At 47.6% G+C, this 15,455-nt stretch overlaps 3 protein-coding genes across 3 annotated transcripts; 2 read left to right on the top strand and 1 right to left on the bottom strand.

Moving 5' to 3' along the window:
- Positions 1-123: 123 nt before the first annotated feature.
- On the bottom strand, positions 124-4,350 carry RPL7A (ribosomal protein L7a). The gene is made up of 8 exons (XM_082492640.1): positions 4,332-4,350; positions 3,628-3,748; positions 3,041-3,190; positions 2,095-2,235; positions 1,648-1,727; positions 1,181-1,311; positions 789-858; positions 124-293 (listed from the first exon to the last, which is right to left on the bottom strand). The coding sequence occupies exons 1-8, from the start codon at positions 4,332-4,334 to the stop codon at positions 189-191; spliced, it is 801 nt and encodes a 266-aa protein (XP_082348766.1). The 5' UTR covers positions 4,335-4,350; the 3' UTR covers positions 124-188.
- Positions 4,351-4,461: 111 nt separating this feature from the next.
- MED22 (mediator complex subunit 22) lies at positions 4,462-10,602 on the top strand. Its single transcript, XM_082492470.1, has 4 exons — positions 4,462-4,599; positions 5,300-5,380; positions 5,831-6,039; positions 10,265-10,602. The coding sequence occupies exons 1-4, from the start codon at positions 4,477-4,479 to the stop codon at positions 10,461-10,463; spliced, it is 612 nt and encodes a 203-aa protein (XP_082348596.1). The 5' UTR covers positions 4,462-4,476; the 3' UTR covers positions 10,464-10,602.
- A 1,359-nt stretch (positions 10,603-11,961) lies between these two features.
- SURF6 (surfeit 6) lies at positions 11,962-14,793 on the top strand. The gene is made up of 4 exons (XM_082492796.1): positions 11,962-12,160; positions 12,537-12,752; positions 13,371-13,462; positions 13,928-14,793. Exons 1-4 carry the CDS (start codon positions 12,067-12,069, stop codon positions 14,597-14,599), a joined length of 1,074 nt encoding a protein of 357 aa, XP_082348922.1. The 5' UTR covers positions 11,962-12,066; the 3' UTR covers positions 14,600-14,793.
- Positions 14,794-15,455: the final 662 nt, after the last annotated feature.

The raw sequence follows: 15,455 nt of genomic DNA, 5'->3' as shown, positions 1-15,455 counted from the left end.
TTCCACATAAAGTAATAACATGTTCTATGCAGCTGTTTCTGTGCAGCACTATGCAATCATTTGATGGAAAGCCACGCTAATGCACTAACAACTGTCTGGAACGCTCCCATTAATAGAGACCACTGAAACTCAATCTGGGGGTTTATTCTTTTTATGTACAGAAAACACAGTAGCAATCCAGTACATCTTTAGCCCAGCTTAGTAGCCAGTTCTTTAGCCTTTGCTTTTTCAAGCTTAGCAATGCGAGCCACCGATTTTGGACCCAAGACGTTACCACCCCAGTGACGACGGATCTGCAAAGAAGTGAGACAGGTTAGATGCCTCATATAATCTCTTACACAATTCAAACAACTTGCTTAATTACACTCCTTTATGCACAAGGGGAAGAGCTCCCTCAATGAGGAAGTCCTACACATTTCAAGCAGTGAACTACATTTTGGGGCAGCATAGAGATACAAGAGTTTTTAATTAAAATTTTTCCCTGGGAACGGTGCTGGATTCAGCCATCACATATGGGGATGGAGTTGAGCCTAGCAGAAGCTGTTGCCCTCTCTACAATCCTAGCCCTGCAATAGCTCCATTAACTTGTAACTCTGTGACAGCATTCGTAACGTACCCCATCCTCAGGTGAGTGATCTGGATACATCATAAACATCTAGGTACAATACAACTAACAGGATTAAAGGTGATGTCACTATGTCTGTAGTAACTTGCTTTTCACTGGCAAGCTTTTGGGGATGTTAACAGTACAAACTAAAATACATGGCTAGCAGCACAGAGAATCTTACCTCATCGTATCTGTCATTGTAGTTGGTCTTGACAGCCTCCACCAGCTTTGCAAGAGCTCCCTTATCCTCCCTGTTGGTGACAGTTGCAAAGGGTTAATCACTCTAATGACCAACACTTTAGGAACATGTGCTGCTTGTATTAAGGTTAGTAGTTCTATCTACATATTTTAGAGTGACTATCCATTTTGGTAAAAAAAAAAGTGATCCGTATCTTCAGGATCCGATAGAACTCTTCATACAAAAGGACATCTATACTAGGCATTACAGAGGTAGTATTTTAGTTTAACTACTTTAAACTAGAGACCCAAGTTTGCTATCCATCTGCCCTACAGTCTGTGCTTATGGGCAGTTTGCTTTCTACCATGAATCCAGTCAGCACCCACAATACTTACGGATTAACTTGGGTGAAAGCAACACAGGTGCAAGTTTTCCTGTGGACCAGTCGCCCCAGTCTGGCTTTGCCCTTGATGATGCAGTATGGCACTCCCATCTTGCGGCAGAGAGCTGGCAAGAAGACGACGAGCTGAAAAGAAAGTGAGTATGCTGTATAACTGAGGAAGAACATCTTTTTATTCTTGAATCAGCCTGTGCTGTGGCAATTGCTCAGTGTTAAAAAGCTCGCTTTGCTCTTCATTGTTGATTCAGGTGAAGAAATTCATACATCATTGCAAGCGCCAAACCTCATTGTAATACCAGGACAACTATGAACGTGCATAGGCATTCCAGTTCTGGTAAATACATCTTTTTATGCATTCTCTTTTTACCTTTGTCCTAAAATGCTTTTTCACCCCAAGCCCAGTTCTGATCTCAGCTTAAGTTATACCAGTAGCCTGTAACATGCACCAGCAAGTATACTTACCTCAATGGGGTCTACATCGTGGGCAATAACTACCAGCTGAGCTTTCTTGTTCTCTACCAGAGTTGTGACACTGTTAATACCTGAAAAACAAGTTATAGATAAGCTTTGATTCTGCTCGGTCTATTTTCAGAGTTTTCATATAAGCCTCATACAACCAGCTCAGATTCCATAGTGCAGCTTCATTTTGAAAAATTATGAAAACTTTTCACATCCATTCAGCAGCACAGAGAAGATATTCCATGGACAATTTGCTAAAGCTCAGGGTTAAAAAGCTCGTCTATTTTGCTCTTCACTTTGAGCTCAGGTGAAGAAATTCATACATCATTGCAATAGCTTGTCCAATCCTGTTTGGCTGGAGCAGAGCTCCAACTCTTCTCATCAGTTTTCTCTCTAACAAAGCACCGCAGTCCCATGTATGCAAGCAGCCAAGTCCACATACAAAATTACCTGCTCGGAGGACTGGTGGCCTCTTAGTCGGAGCATCTCCCTTTCCTGCAGCTTTCTGCTCAGCACGAGCCAGTAGCCTCTGCTTCTTCTCTTGCTTATTCTCTGGCCTATATTTGTGTGCCAGCTTCAGAAGCTGTGTAGCTGGAAAAGAACATCTACCAGTTAGTTAGTTGCATGACCTGAAAATCTAAGCATTGCTTTTTAAAATACTGAAGTGCATCAGCAATCTTGGTGGTTGTCATCAAGTATATTTAGACAGCAAAAATTTAGCATCATTTGCATAGTGCATCCAGAGCCCATATTTACCTCTGCTGGCAATGAGAGCTCCTTCACTGTTTGGATGAGGAAATGCCCGTGGACCCCCACAGCAATAATGGTTAAAGGTAGTGCACTTTCTCTTTTAAATCAAGCAACTTGTTTGGCAACATCTACGCAGGAGTTACTCTACATAGGTTGAAAGTTTCTTGCACAGACACTGCCACCTGGAAAAGACTATTTACTCATTCACAGAAGACCCTGAAGTCCCTTCTTCTCCCATTTCAGTGTCAGCCTGGCTTTCCCCCCAAAGCCTGCACTCATACAGACCTCTCAAACTATCTGTTTACACAGTTAAAAGAACCCTCCATGTTCTACACCAAGCTGGAAAAATGGACTCCAATGGTAACATACAGTTAACCTAACTCTGGGTTTGGGTCATTAAGTGGGAGCTTTGGCATTTTCTAAACCCCTTTTGAAAATACATAGCAGCTATCAAGATGTAAACCAGAAAACTCAGACAGCAGCTTGCTGTCAACATCATCCCAGTCACTATTAAAGCCTCCCTAAAATGCTTCTAAAGATACTCTCCAGCTCACCTTTATTAAGTCTTATTTTGGTTTCTTTCCTCTTCTGAGGCACATCCCATTAAGGACTCAAGTCAAGAGGACTTTGTGGGGCACATCCTTACCTGTCTGGCGATCCAAAGCCTGAGTGAACTGGTTAATGGCAGGAGGCACCTTCAAGCGTTTGTAAAGAATGGACCTCTGGCGCTGCAGCCTGATGTAGCGCGGCCATTTCACAAAACGAGTGAGATCACGCTTCGGCTGGATATCCTGTCCTAAAAATACAGACCTTAATTCAAAAGTGTTCCAAACCCACAGAGCAATAGCATAGAATAGGCACGGGTGCATCAGTGATCTTGGTGGTGACATGTCAGCACTATCATTCAGATAGCAAATATTCTTTCACATCATCTGCACACTGTACAAAAATGGCACTACAGAAGTCTGAATTGATTCACCACACCACATGCAGAACGGCAAAATTAATCACAATACAATCACATAATATAGCTTTATAATATGGGGAATTCAGCAAATTGTCCGTAGCTGCCTTCATATACGTAATGAAGGACAGCTCTGAATTGCAAGGCAACTGCATCCATCACTCTCTCCACTCCACAGCTTTATTAAAATACCCTTATATTTACGATTTAGGCATCTGCCTACAAAACAAAAAAATCTTGAGCGAGCAGCCCAATATCCACTTACTCACCAATGCCAAAGTTCTTGGGCCTCTTCTCAAAGAGGGGGTTGACAACCTTCTTGGCCTCCTGCTTCTTGACTACAGCAGGGGCCGGTGCCACCTTCTTGCCCTTGGCCTTCTTCCCTTTCGGCTGCAAGTAAGAAATATACCCTTATTTTGCTTCCGACACTTGTGTATTTCACAGAGATTTCAATTCACTTTGGAAATGCATTTCCCCAGCCTGGCAGCCTCCCAGCCTTGCCTCGCTCTTCCAGGGAGGGCAAATCCTTCGCTCTGACTTTAAAACGCTTATGCGCCTCCCGTACAGCGAAGCTGTTTAACACCGCGTGTTCTCTCCCCGGCCGGCAGCCATCGCCCAAGGAGCTGCTAGCGCTCCCCAGCCCCGCGCTCCCCGGCAACGCCAGCAGCCCAGACGCGCACCCCCCGCAAGTTACCGCCACCGAGCCCGGCCTGGGATCCCCCTACACCGGGAAAAGCGCTGCGGCATGACCGGGCCCCACTCTCCGCAGGCGGGACCAGGCGGAGCCGCGCAGTCGGGTAGGCCCAGACCCGGCCTCCCCCGGACACCGCAAGCTGGGCACGAAACACCCCTCCACGGCCTCCCCCAGACTACCGAGCACCCGCGCGACACTCCCTGCCGGGCCGCAGCCCAGCGACAGCGGCAGATGGCGATGGATGACTCCAGCCCCGGCTGGGCGCCCGCTACCACTCACCATCTTGGACAGAGGAAGAGAAAGGCGGAGCAGTGCATGCTGGGAAGTATCTATGCGGCGTGACGTCTCGCGAGAGGACGGAGGAGTCGCGCGCGGCGGGGCGGGGCCAGAGCGGGCGCGGTGTGGGGGGAAGGAGCGGGTCGCCATGGCGCAGCAGCGGGTGCTGCCGCAGAGCAAGGAGACTCTGCTGCAGTCCTATAACAAGCGCCTCAAGGATGATGTCAAGTCCATCATGGATAACTTCACCGAAATCATCAAGACAGCCAAGGTGGGCCTGGACCCTAGTCGAGCCCCGAGGGGAGGGGGCTGCGCCCCCCGGAGCACTCGGGCTCCTGAAGGGAAAGGGACGAGTTTTCCCCGGGGGCAGCTTTGAGGAGAGATGGGGGTTCCTGAGGGGAGAGGGGGCGCCTATGAGAGTAAAGGGCGGCCCCTGAGGAGAGAGGGGGGGACTGCGAGGGGAGAGAGAGGCCCTGAGGGGAGAGGAGGTGGTCCTGAGGGGAGAAGGGGCGGTTGTGAAGGCGGAGCGAGGCCCCTGAGAGGAGAGGGGGAGGCTGTGAAGGGGGAACGAGGCCCCTGAAGGGAGAGCCAGCGGCCCTGAGCGGAGGTCGAGCCCCTGAGGGGAGGGTGGGAAGTGGTGGGGGGACTTTTCTCCCGGTTCCCCCGAGGGCAGCCGTGAGGAAGGAGGGTTCTTTCCTTCCCCTGGGCGGGCAGCAGTCAGTTCTCCCCGGCTGCTGCTGCTGGTCTCCCTGCCTCTGCCCTGCGGGCAGCCAAGCGGTGTTGCTGAACAGGATAGAACCACAGAAGCAAGCAGGGAGGGTAGCAAAGATGGTCCACAGGTGCCTTTATAGTGCAGAGGCTGCCCAGGGGATGCCAGGTGTGGATTGAATTGAAATGAGATGCCTTCTAATGTAGTAATCACATATCGTGATTGTAGTTTGTAAAGGTGGATACGTATACTTTTTCTTTAGATTGAGGATGAAACTCAAGTCTCTCGAGCAACTCAGGGTGAGCAAGATAACTATGAGATGCACGTCAGAGCTGCAAACATTGTGAGTAGCGCCCTGCTGTTCAAATCGGTGGGCACTGTTCAAATCCTTCAGGCACTGTTGGGCTTATCATTGCATCTAGGGCAGCCTTTATAACACTCATGAAGGCTGCTGCTGGAAGAGTAACTTAATATTTGGGGTGGCTGTTTGGTTAATTCCTTCTCTACAGGGAAAGCTGGGTAGCCTGTCTTGTCAGCCACAGGCTTATAGAATTGTAGAATGGTTTAGGTTGGAAGGGACCTTAAAGATCTAGTTCCACCCCCTCCTGCCGTGGGCAAAGACACCTCCCACTAGACCTGGTTGTTCTGTCAGAATCTTCATGTAATATGGGAGCTTCTACTTTATTCAAGGCTTGGACTGAAGAAGTAGCTTGGGAGAGCTTGTTTTAGAATTGGAGCAAAGTGCTGGTTTGATATACTATGTGCTATGTGGTTTTTTTCTCCCTGCTACAAGGTCCGAGCTGGTGAGTCCCTGATGAAACTTGTATCTGACCTGAAGCAGTTCTTGATCCTCAATGATTTCCCCTCTGTGAATGAAGCTATCAATCAGCGCAACCAGCAGCTGAGAAGCTTGCAGGAGGAATGTGATAAGAAGTTGATTGCACTACGGGATGAGATCTCCATTGACCTGTACGAGCTAGAAGAAGAATATTACTCTTCCAGGTACAAATAGGGCAGTGGACTTCTGCCTTACGACTCCAGCCCTTTTGGGGTAGTTAATCCAGACAAACAAGTAGTTCTTAGAGTATAGGTCTTGAGAATGTTCTCATCAAAATTTCGGTCCTGTTTTTAATTAGGTCAAACTTTTTCTGCAACTAAAGCAACTGCCTTTTCCTTGTAGATACCCTACAGGGTATAAATGTCATGGTGAAGGAGGTATTCACAGCATCCAACTCTAGGTGCTTGCTTTAGTGGGGTAGATTTGACAGATAAATTGCTTAGGCTTCCTTTGTAATCATTGTAAAAGAAGATGAATTTCCTCGGGGGTATAGGCCTAAGTATCCCTCTGGAGGAGCCTGCCTCTCTCCCTCGAGAGACTAGCTTGCTGAGCTGGGTCTTGATGTTAAATGAGACCACCATGTCTTCGTGGTGAGTTCTTTCACAAGTGTCCTGGTTACACAGTGTGCCTTTTCCCCGGCTGTCCACTGCCCCGGCTGCCTGGGGTACTGTTGGGGTGAACATTTGAAATGAGCAAAAGAGATATGCTCAGTTTCATTGAATTATGAAGTATTATGATAGGATTTTCTATGGAAGACTTATTAGGTCTTTGCGGGATTTTTAATAATTTAAAAAGACTCTTGGAAAACAGGCTTTAGAGAACTCAGACACTTTATTGGTTTTTTTATTTTATTTTCTGTCTGCACTCCAGCACTTCTAGTTGATGATGCAGTAAATGAAAGCAGGAGAAGTCAAATAAGAACGTGATTGGTGGTTGGAACTGGATGATCTTTAAGGTCCCTTCCAACCCAAACCATTCTATGTTTCTATGACTATTTTAGCTGCACTATCCAAGCAAAGTGAAGTCAGTGCAATAATGCTATGACTTCTAAACAAAAACTTAACTTTTTAAACCTTATTTAAAATTTTAGTGACCAGGTTTTCTAGTTTTGTCTTTCCCTTCTTTCTAAAAATGCTGAATGTCTATAACCCCAGCTAAGTCTAAACTAAAACCTTAATTGCTCAATATCTTTGGAAGTTAGGCCATTATTTATGGGTAATATACGTATTTTAAGAGTAAAAAGATATTGATATGACATAGCTTAGGAACTGCTACAGCATTGGAAGAAACTTGAGGTAAAAGTTTACAGTTGTTTTTTGAACTTTACTAATTTTTGGGGGGAGATGGCAAGAGGTCCTAGAAATATCTCAGAAATTAGGAGGGATGGTTGCAAACCCAAGCACCAGTCCAGGCCCTGATAGGTCAAGATGCATCCACTACATAGGCTGCATACAGCATAGCAGTGAGCTTTACCCAAAACAATGCAGTGTGGGATGATAGTGCCTCATGTGTGCCAGATGTGCTTCCGTCACACTGTCACCAGACTGCCAGCACTGTGTCTCAGTAGGCGTAAGTTCTGGACTAAGGGGTTTTGACCGTGCTGGCACGGTCTGTTCACCTGCCTGGCACCAGATGCCACGTAAAGCAACCCTTTGTAACAGAACTAACATTTAAGCACAAATGTTGGCATACACCAAATAGTTTTGCCTTCATGCTCTTTCTTATGAGCGGTCACAAGGTCAGGAAACTTGGCAGTTCTACAGAGCTACAATCCCTCCACTGAAACCTGTTATCATGTAGCACTTAGTCGTTTGCTTTTAGCACTTAATCCCTTCCTGTGCTCTTTCCTGTCTTTTTCTGCACAAAAGGAATTGTGTGTGTGTAAATATAGAATCAGTGATTTGTTCAAAATCCTTTTATAATTAGAGCACTAAAATATTTTTAATGAAACCTTACTGTCTAATGTGGGAAAAAGGGTTTCTGTTATGTCACATAGTCTTGAGTAATAATCGTGTTTAAATGGCTGTAGTGCAATAGGTGGTTTGCCCACAAACAGGCACTCTGTTTCCTGGGAGCCCAGCTGGGGTCGCCTTTCTGCACCATCTGTTTCTTTCTTGTGGAGCTTGATCCCATGGGATTTGTAAAGAGGTGTGCAGTCCCGTAAGGCCAGGACATGGGTTCCATACAGCCATCCTGCCAAACGGCTCTCCCATGCTTCAGTTTCCCTGAAGGTCACTAGTTAGTTTATTTTAGGTCATCCCTCCAGGGAATGCTGTAGAAAAGTGAGCTCCCTGCAGTAGCACACCTCCATGTGCTGCAAAGCAGAGAGCTGCATCGTGCTGTGTAGCTTGTTTGGTCCCTGTGCACTGGCTTTTCACAGCGGTAGGGAGTGTATCCTGCCCAGCATTTGTCACTGCTATTGTGCTAAAGGGGCTTATGAGACAGCCCCTTGCCCACAGTGAGTAATAGGATGCGCCTTAGGTGTAGGGTCAGGTTTCATTGCTAGGATTTTTATGTGTACTTGGGGGTTCTGAGGAGACCTGAAAGCAGGTCCATGAAACTAAAGCCAAGTAGATTGTCCTGAAGGAATCTTTGCTTTCAGTCCCTGTGTTTAGGTAGCTTCCTAGAGCTGTTCCTCTGCACACAGACTGTGCTGTGTGCCCTGAGGGAAGAAGTGAAGTCCCTTCTGTGCCCTGAGGAACCCTCAGTGAAAGGACAGAGTAGCAGGCTGGCCAGTGCTTTTGTGGGCTGTGCAGTAGCTCCTCATTCACCCTGGCTTTTGAGGAGTGTTATGTAAGAGGCAAAGCTTAGATTTCTGGGACTGTTCTAACTGGGGCAGCAGGAGAAGTAGTTATGCTTCTGACACAGCTAGAATTTTTTTAGTAATTCATCTGCCAAGATGTGGCGGATGCTGCAGTCAGGTTCTCCTTGGAAACCACGGCTTGAGGTCTAAGACTGACAGAAAGGAGTCATAGTTCTGATTCAGTCCTGAAGGTCTCTGCTGATTGAACCCAGCTTCACTGTGTGTTGTGGACTGTAGGGAACGGTGATGTTCCAAGGGATTTCACAAAGGTCCCAGATATAAAACCTATTATCCACTGCCTTCTTGCTTCTACTGCAAAACCAGCTGGGTGATGCTGCCAGAAAAGAGCTCAAAAGTAGATGCTTGCAACTAGTGCTTTGTGTGCTTATTCCCCAAAGCGGTACCTCCGAGTCCAGCTTGCCTTCTCTCATCCTAAACCCCAATCTTGCATTTATGTACCATTGCTCCCTCCTCTGAGATCACAGGAGCTGTCTTGAGTGTGGGGTTAGATCTCAACATGTTTCATGTTTGTGCAATTTGAAGTGTCTCATATTTCTACACTTAAAATATTTCCCAAAGCATCTATTCAAGTCCGTACATTAAAAATGTAAATAAAGCTGCAACAACAAAATCGCTTGACCCATTGGGTTTGTTTTACTCTGAACGCAAGCTGCTTTCGCTCCAGCACTCACTTTGTCTTGGGTGTCTCTTGTGTGTGCAGCTCCTTCCTCTCTTTGGAATTTGTTTTGGTTTTGTTCCAGTTTCTTCCATCATTTTTCATTTTAGTTTTGGCCTTTCCACATTGTGTTTTCCTCAGAGCACAGGCAAGAATTAGCCAGTTGTTTAAAAACATTACTTTCCCACGTTGCTGGTTCATCCAGCTCCGTAGTCTACACTGGTCAAATCCAGCAAGCTGCTTTTAGAAGAACTGTTAACTCAGGTTCTGCTGAAACTAGAAGGAGCCATGAGTACTTTATAATCAGGCTGGGGAGCTTCAATAGAAGACTCGGACATTCTCAGGAGTGCTTTTTTTAAAGTGCAAGGGTGTAAATAGGTTTTTTCTTTACCATGACAGGGACAGACCCTAAAACAATTCTGCTAGCTTTTTTGCTGAACTTAAATTTAGAGCAGGATTTATATTTTTTTTTTCCCCTCACATAGGATGTGATCTAATTCCAAATAAAATAATTATGGATGAGGTCCTTGCCTCATTCAAATCAGTAGAAACAGAAACTCCCATCTTTGGGGTGCCAGGACTTCAGCCCAGATCTTTTCAGGGACTGTGAGCATCTGGATTAGAACCGAGCCTCTGTTTGAGTTTGTAGCAACAGTTCTGTCTCTGAAATTCCCCTGATCCTCACCAGGCCCATGAGGTTCAAGACCAGCCCTTAAGGGGTGTCTTAGGGAAGGCCAGTGTCGCAAGACTTGTGATGAATTTCTGAACACAGACCTTGCATCCATGAATGTTTTTTTGCCATTTTCTTAACGCTTTGCTTCTGTCTTGGTCCCCCCACCCTTCTCCTCCCTCCCCTCCTCTCTTATTGCACCTGCTGTCTCTCCTCACTGGGGTTGTTTGTTCTGGAAAGCTACAGTCTGAGTGACAGCAATGATCTTCCACTGTGTGAAGCCTACTGGAGACAAGACTTTGCCACGCTGTCCCCTGAAAGCCTCTCCATGCCTCTGACAGCTGCCACAGCAGAGCAGAGTATTGCTACCTCCCAGAGCTCGACCCCATCGCACCCTCACGTGAACGGGCACGGGGCAGGCCCCACGGAGCACTCCTGAAGAGGATCTTCGGCTGCCGAACCTCTTCTTCCCGGCGGCACTGCGCCGCTGGAAGTCTTCCACCTGCTGTACTGAGCAAGCGTCTCCCGCTGTCAGGAGAAGGCACTGGAGCTGTATTTGCAGATTTCTGCTCACTGGGTGGCCACAGTGCTTTCTCCACCCCTGGGACATTGCCATGAGTGTTCCTCTCCCTTAGGAAGAGAATGTGATATTAAGTAAATACGAAGTTGATTGTTCTAATAAGTTAGTTAGGTTTGCTTTTACATGATCATTATGTGTAGAGTTCATTAGAAATCCAGTTTGTTTCCATGTGAATCTCAGTAAGTGCACGCTGGAGTGTTGGGATTTGAATTTGTTTGGGATAAACTTGAGCCAAGTGTGGGGACAGCAAGTGTTTTAGAGTTTTTACCCTGCTTTCCATGTTACTGACATTCTGGCTGCTTTCAAGGTCTCAGGATGGCGTCTGACAACCTCTGTTTTACTCAGAGTAAGAATCTCGTAGTATTACACAGCAGTCTTCACTGTCAGAGTGCTTTACAAACTTGAATTTCTTGCTCACAACCGTTTGGGAGGAGGCGGCTCTCGGAAGACCCTTATTGAGGAGCAGAGTTCTCCCTTTTGAGGAGGAAAGGGCAAACTGAGGAATCAGACTGATGCTGTTTGCTCAGGGCTGCAGACAGAAGCAGTGATGCGCTTTAGTCCCCTTCCTTTTCCAGTGTTTACACAGAAACTTTCTATTAACACAGCCTGAGCTAACATGAAGCTGGCATTTACGTTGGCTAAGAGTTCTTTGTTTAATAAAATAATCTTGAGGTGACTGGGGTGTACAGAGCAGTGAGGGATACTGGGTTACTCCTGCAGTTTCCTTCCAAAGCAGTGCGTTTGTGCTCTGTCGGCAGCCTGGCATGTTTCCAGCCCTTCCCCTTTGCAGTGGTTCTGCGTTGACCCAAACCCTGGAGCTGGAACCGGAATGCAGTGCGGGCAGCTCTGTGTGGGCACTGCCGAGCTGCGGGTGAGCCGAGCTCCCCCAGCCTTCTGCTGTAACGTTTCCCTTCTTCAGATGTGAATTTTGGTGTAATTTCTGTTTTACTTTTCTTCCATTCCATTTATTTTTTGTAATTAGGTGGTTTAATAAAACTAACTCTTTTGTATAACTTTTAAAGCGTGTGTTTTCAGCCGCGAGGCTTTGTGAAAATACAATATTGATCGTGTGTGGCCCTGAGTGTCCCCCCGCGGGTGAGGGAGGATCCCCTGCTCCTGGCAGCTGGTGCTGAGCGGGAGCTGCCGCCCTCCCCCTGCCCCCGGTACCGCTACCCTTCAACCCGGCGGCGCTCGGGGACCCGGCCCGGCAGGGGAAACGGGGCCGGTCTCTCTCCTCCGGCCCAGTCATGGCACATGAGGGCTTGGGGGGATCCAGATCGGAGCCTGACGGGGCGGGGCTGCCGGCCGGTGGTACCGGCGGCGACTGATGCCGTCACTTCCTGTCCGGCGCGCTGAGGTCACTTCCGGCCGCAGTGCTCAGGGTGCCGTGAGGAGGGAAACAGCGCGTTTAGTGGAGGTGCTTCGCGGTCTGCCCGCACCGGGGGAGCCGGTCCCGCCGGGAATGACCAGCCTGGTCGCCCAGGACTCCTACCTGCAGGCCTTGGCGAGGAAGGTCTGCGTGGAGCGCTCCCCGGAGCCGCGGAAAAGGAAATTTGGTAACGGAGCTGCGGTGCTGGGGCTCCCGTTCCTCCCGGCCGGTTTGAGGGAGTCTGGGCTGGGGGAGGGCTCGCCTCCGCGGGTTGCTTGGCCCGAGGCAGTGCGACGTGCCTTTTTTTAAGAAAAAACAATCTCCGCTGAACGACGGGGAATTTGAGCGCTTCTGTACACGTGGTGGTTGGACGTGGGAGAGCTGGGATTTTGGTGAAGTGTGCAAGCGTGTTTGGCTCTATTGAAATAAAACGAAACTCTGGATTTTTTGAAGATTGAGATATGGCATCGCAATGCTGGAACCATAGTCTTGAGCAGTAATTGAATCTTATGAAGTGGGAATGTGGTGTTGTCCATTTTGTGTAATTTGTCTTTGTCTTTTAGTGTCAAAGCAAGGCCAGCCTGAGGATGCTGGCGGGCAGCCCAAGAAAAAGAAGAGAAAGAAACCCAGGAAGCAAGCTGAGAAAGCAAATGCACCTTCAGTCAAACAGGTGGCCTCTAACACCAATAAACCTACTCTAGGACAGAAAGCAGCCCCTCAAGCCAGCAAATCATCCCCACAGGGTGTTACACAGAGCAGAAATGAGAGTTTGGTTACCGGTAAGAATACCAGCGTTGTCATGGTCTGGTTAAAGTTACCTGAGCTGAGATGGCTGCTCTTCAGTTGCTTCACACAGGTATCATTTGGAAAGCCTTTAAGAAGTTCAGCTGAATTGAAAATATCTTTGCTTATTCCATGTGCGCCAAAAGCTTTTGCATATGGATGTGCATTTCTAATGCCACCAGTGGGTGGCTCTCTGGGTTTAGCCTGAATCTGAGATTTTTTTATGTATTAGGGTAACTTCTGGGAACTGTTGCGTGGATGCAATCTCTGTCATGCAGGGCTGGCTTTCCATTCTGAATCTGAAAAGCCTGATCACAAAGAAAAGATGTCCTTGGCGTCTTTGTTTCCACTAGCTTGGTACTTGTCTTCAGGCTTGTTAGGCAGCCACAGGGCATTCCAGGCCACTCTGGCTGGCGGTGTTGAATGATAATATGGATAGGAAAGGGGGAATTCTAAAGAAACCAATGAAATAGAAACTCTTGGTTTCTTTAGAATTGCTCTTCTTCTATTCACAGCATCTAAAGAGTTCTCGGCGCTTTTCCAGTAGCCATAGAAAGTTCTTCTGTTCAGCTAGGGCTGTCTTTTAAATGTTTTTATTTTCTTCTCATTTTCAGGCAGCAAAAGTGAGCTGGGTTCCCCTTCTTTTTCTGCAATTAATCTCTTGCGTCAGAGGCTACACGAGAAGATTAAAAAAGCTTCTGGACAAGTATGAGAATTCGTAATACGTACCCACATGTGTGTTTGTGCAATGTAAATTCTCCCCAGCTTCCCAGGGAATGTGAGGACATGTCTGTGATCTCACAAGGTTCAGGGTTTGAGCTAATTCCACCTCCTGAGGAAGCGTCTGTAGGTTTTGCTGAGAGACCTGTGTGTATTCTGTGGTCTGGAAAAACACATGAGAAAAGATCAGGCCTGGCCTGGAGGAGTGCGTGCCTCTGGTGATGTTTAGGAAAGAGAAAAGCACTATGAGCCTGAAGGGGAACATAGCTACGGGGTGTTGAGAGAGAGTAAAGGATTTGAAATGCCTTTGCTGTGTTTAGTGTCTCTAAAAGCTGAGCCTGCACCTGCTTGTCACAAGGAGAATTTTGAAATCAGGAACTTGAGGACATCCCAGTTTTAATTCTGCTTTATCCCTTTAAGGGTCCTGATTCATGTCCATCCTTCTTCTTAGGATGATGCCAAAGAATTACCTCCTGCAGTCCTGGAGAAGAGGCAGCGAAGGAAGTATGAGAGAGAGAGAAAGAAGCGCCGAAGGAAGGAGTTGAAGATGAAGGCAAAAATGGAGAAGAAAGAAACTGAGGAGGTACCAGTAGAGCCAGAAAGCAAAAAGGAGGACAGCAAAGCTGAGGTTGTCTTTAACAGGGTCGAAGTCCATGAAGAGAATGAGTTGAGCAAGATCCAGAAGAAGAAAGAAAAGAGGAAAGCAGTGAAAGGCAATATCACTCCTCTTACAGGCAAAAACTATAAGCAGCTACTAAGCAGGCTGGAGACCAGGAAGAATAAGCTGGAGGAGCTCAAGGATAAGGACCAGAAGAAAGCCCAGGAGCTGGAGAACAAGATGAAATGGACAAATGTTCTCTATAAGGCAGAAGGCGTGAAGATTCGTGACAACGAGGAGCGTCTGAAAGAAGCTTTGAAGCGTAAGGAGAAGCGTAAAGCACAACGCCAAAGGCAGTGGGAGAAGCGGACAGAAAAAGTGGTGGAAAGGATGCAACAGCAGCAGGAAAAACGTCGCAAAAACATTCAGAAGAAGAAGAAAGATAGGATAGAGAAGAAGAAAGCCAGGGCCCGGAAGAAAGGCCGGATACTGCCAGAGGACTTGAAAAAAGCTGGTTTGAAGTGAGAGTGAGGTAGCTGGTCCCTGAAGGTTCTGCCTGTGGGATCCGCGACAAGCTGTTAGGGAGCGGCTGTGCTTGCACTGTCTGGGAGGAGGCAGCGCCCAAGGAAACCCGCCTGTGGGGCAGTCACTGCCCTGACTTCCCAACTTACAGCTACAAAAAGCCCGCTGTGTGTTTTTTAATTAAATTTCCTATCCCAAAGAAACATCTTCTGGTTGATTTATTGTAATAATTATTACTATTTAATAGAATCATAGAATGGTTTGGGTTGGAAGGGACCTTAAAGATCACCCAGTTCCACCCCCTGCCATGGGCAGGGACACCTCCCCCCAGCCCAGGTTGCTCCAAGCCCCGTCCAGCCTGGCCTTGAACACCTCCAGGGATGGGGCAGCCACAGTTTCTCGGGGCAACCTGTGCCAGGGGCTCACCACCCTCACGATAAAGAATTTATTCCTGATATCTAATCTAAATCTCCCCTCTTTCAGTTTGAAGCCATTCCCCCTCATCCTGTCACTACATGCCCTTGGAAAAAGTCCTTCCCCAGCTCTCCTGTAGCCCTTTTAGAGACTGGAAGAGTCTATAAAATAATAATAATCTGATCTAATAGCCCAGCCCTCAGAGCATCTCCGTGGCTTCCTCTGGCCCCGCTCCAACATGTCCATGTCTTTCTGTTGGAGGCAGTGCTGCAGGGGGGTCTCCCCAGAGCAGAGCAGGGGGACAGCACCCCCCCTCCCCCCAGTTGGCCCCGCAGCTGGAGATGCAGCCCAGGATGCGGGGGCTTGCTGGGCTGTGAGCACCCATTGCCGGCTCCTGTCGGTTGCCGCTATTTCTGCCCCTGCTGATGCGGTGCTGGCCATCCAC

This window comes from Vanellus vanellus (genome assembly GCF_965231255.1).
Source record: "Vanellus vanellus genome assembly, chromosome: 18".
Lineage (NCBI taxonomy): Eukaryota > Metazoa > Chordata > Aves > Charadriiformes > Charadriidae > Vanellus > Vanellus vanellus.
Note: the sequence above shows the minus strand (reverse complement) of the source record. Positions and strands in the feature narration are given on the sequence as shown.

Excerpts from the sequence above, each read along its gene's own strand:
- SURF6 (XM_082492796.1), top strand. The coding sequence starts at position 12,067 with ATGACCAGCCTGGTCGCCCAGGACTCCTACCTGCAGGCCTTGGCGAGG. Across the intron at positions 12,161-12,536 it reads GCCGCGGAAAAGGAAATTTG|TGTCAAAGCAAGGCCAGCCT; the intron begins GTAACGGAGCTG and ends TTTGTCTTTTAG. Across the intron at positions 12,753-13,370 it reads AAATGAGAGTTTGGTTACCG|GCAGCAAAAGTGAGCTGGGT; the intron begins GTAAGAATACCA and ends TCTCATTTTCAG.
- RPL7A (XM_082492640.1), bottom strand. Across the intron at positions 1,312-1,647 it reads ACGATGTAGACCCCATTGAG|CTCGTCGTCTTCTTGCCAGC; the intron begins GTAAGTATACTT and ends CTTTCTTTTCAG. Across the intron at positions 294-788 it reads ACAATGACAGATACGATGAG|ATCCGTCGTCACTGGGGTGG; the intron begins GTAAGATTCTCT and ends ACTTCTTTGCAG.
- MED22 (XM_082492470.1), top strand. The coding sequence starts at position 4,477 with ATGGCGCAGCAGCGGGTGCTGCCGCAGAGCAAGGAGACTCTGCTGCAG. Across the intron at positions 4,600-5,299 it reads AAATCATCAAGACAGCCAAG|ATTGAGGATGAAACTCAAGT; the intron begins GTGGGCCTGGAC and ends CTTTTTCTTTAG. Across the intron at positions 6,040-10,264 it reads GAAGAATATTACTCTTCCAG|CTACAGTCTGAGTGACAGCA; the intron begins GTACAAATAGGG and ends TGTTCTGGAAAG.